Source organism: Nycticebus coucang, chromosome 20 (assembly GCF_027406575.1).
Source record: "Nycticebus coucang isolate mNycCou1 chromosome 20, mNycCou1.pri, whole genome shotgun sequence".
NCBI classification, from domain to species: domain Eukaryota; kingdom Metazoa; phylum Chordata; class Mammalia; order Primates; family Lorisidae; genus Nycticebus; species Nycticebus coucang.
In genome coordinates, this window is record NC_069799.1 from 18,763,483 (window position 1) to 18,765,147 (window position 1,665).

General features: G+C 34.1%; 1 protein-coding gene across 1 annotated transcript; it reads right to left on the reverse strand.

Annotated features, from left to right (window-relative positions):
* Positions 1–480: 480 nt before the first annotated feature.
* Positions 481–1,410, reverse strand: LOC128572486 (putative olfactory receptor 14L1). The gene has a single exon (XM_053572532.1). It carries the CDS (start codon positions 1,408–1,410, stop codon positions 481–483), a length of 930 nt encoding a protein of 309 aa, XP_053428507.1.
* Positions 1,411–1,665: the final 255 nt, after the last annotated feature.

Here is a 1,665-nt window from a genome sequence, read left to right on the forward strand (position 1 = left end):
ATATGTAATATATAGATAATATATTATATATGCATATATGTGTGTATACACATATACACATATATATTTTCTATGATAAAATATATATAAGATGATTTTAATATAAGTATATATATTAATGTATAAGTATTAAAGTATACATATTAAGTATTAGTATTAAATCATATTAGCAGTTCATTTTTATTTTAATTAATATATAATATACTGAGTATAATTTATAAAATGTTGAGGAAGATAATGTATGAAAATGAATAAAACCACAAATTCTAATATTTTGACAACCCCAAAGTATCTTGTAGTGCATCCCAGTGTTGAATTTACCCAAATATGGAGACTATTACTAGACTACAGTTGAATTTCATTTAAAGAAAATTAAGAAAAGAGTTCAGCAATCAATTGAAAATATAAGCTCAGGAAGCTGAAAAGATTGCGTGGTTAGAACAGAAGTTCAAAAGTTCTGGTCCCTACCCAAATTTTCATCTAGCACACACACTGCCTCTTCATGGCTGACTTCATGTCCTTATTCCTAAGACTATAGATGATGGGATTCAGGGTAGGGGGCACAACTGTGTAGAACACTGACAGAAAAAGATCTGAAACTGAGAAAGAATTTGAAATTGGTTTAACATAAGCAATGCTACCAGATATCATAAATAGTGTTACAACCACGAGATGTGGAATGCAAGTAGAAAATGTTTTTGATTTACCCTCCTTCGATGGAATCCTCATGATGACAGAAAAAATGTACATGTAAGACAGAGTGATAGAAACAAAGCAAATTATCACAAGACTTGTACCAAGAACCATGACTCCAGTCTCAATGAAAATTATTTTGGAGTCCACTAGGCTTAGGAGCTGTGGAATATCACAGAAAAATTGATGTACTTTATTGGACCCACAGAATGGTAATGAGAATGTTGCTGTCACATGCATGAGACCACAGATCACCCCACTGAGCCATGACATGGCCATCATCTTCACACAAGCCCCCTGGTTTATGATGACCTCATAACGTAAGGGCTGGCAGATGGCCACATAGCGGTCATAGGACATCACTGTAAGGATGGCTACCTCAGTAGTTGCCAAGTCCATGAAAAAAAAGACTTGCAGAGCACACCCAAAGAAAGAAATGGAGGTGTCATGAGTCAAGGAACTGGCAATAGAATTGGGAACTGTGACAGAGATGTAGCAGAAATCTAAAACAGACAAGTTTCTCAAAAAGAAATACATAGGGGTTTGGAGGTGAACATCCAAAGCAGTAAGCATGATGATTAGGAGATTCCCTATAAGAGCTGCCAGGTAAACCAGTAAAAATAGAGCAGCATGTACAATCTGAATCTCCCAGGAGTCTGAAAATCCCATAAGGAGAAATTCGGCAATTTTGGTTCTGTTAACATCATTTGTGGTCATTTCATTTCTTCCTAAGAAGAGAGAAGGTTAGATTATTGATATATCAAATATGGTTACCACAAATGATATTTCTTAAGCAATTAAATATGTGATAAAGAAATCATTACTCTAATGCACATGTGGATATTATCTTTCTAAACCTAAATCTCAATGACATAACATAATGTTTTATACACAGCATATTCTCAGTAAATACATCCTGTATGTGTGGTGTGTGGAAGAGTTACGACCAAAATGCAAAATAAAAATGGAGAA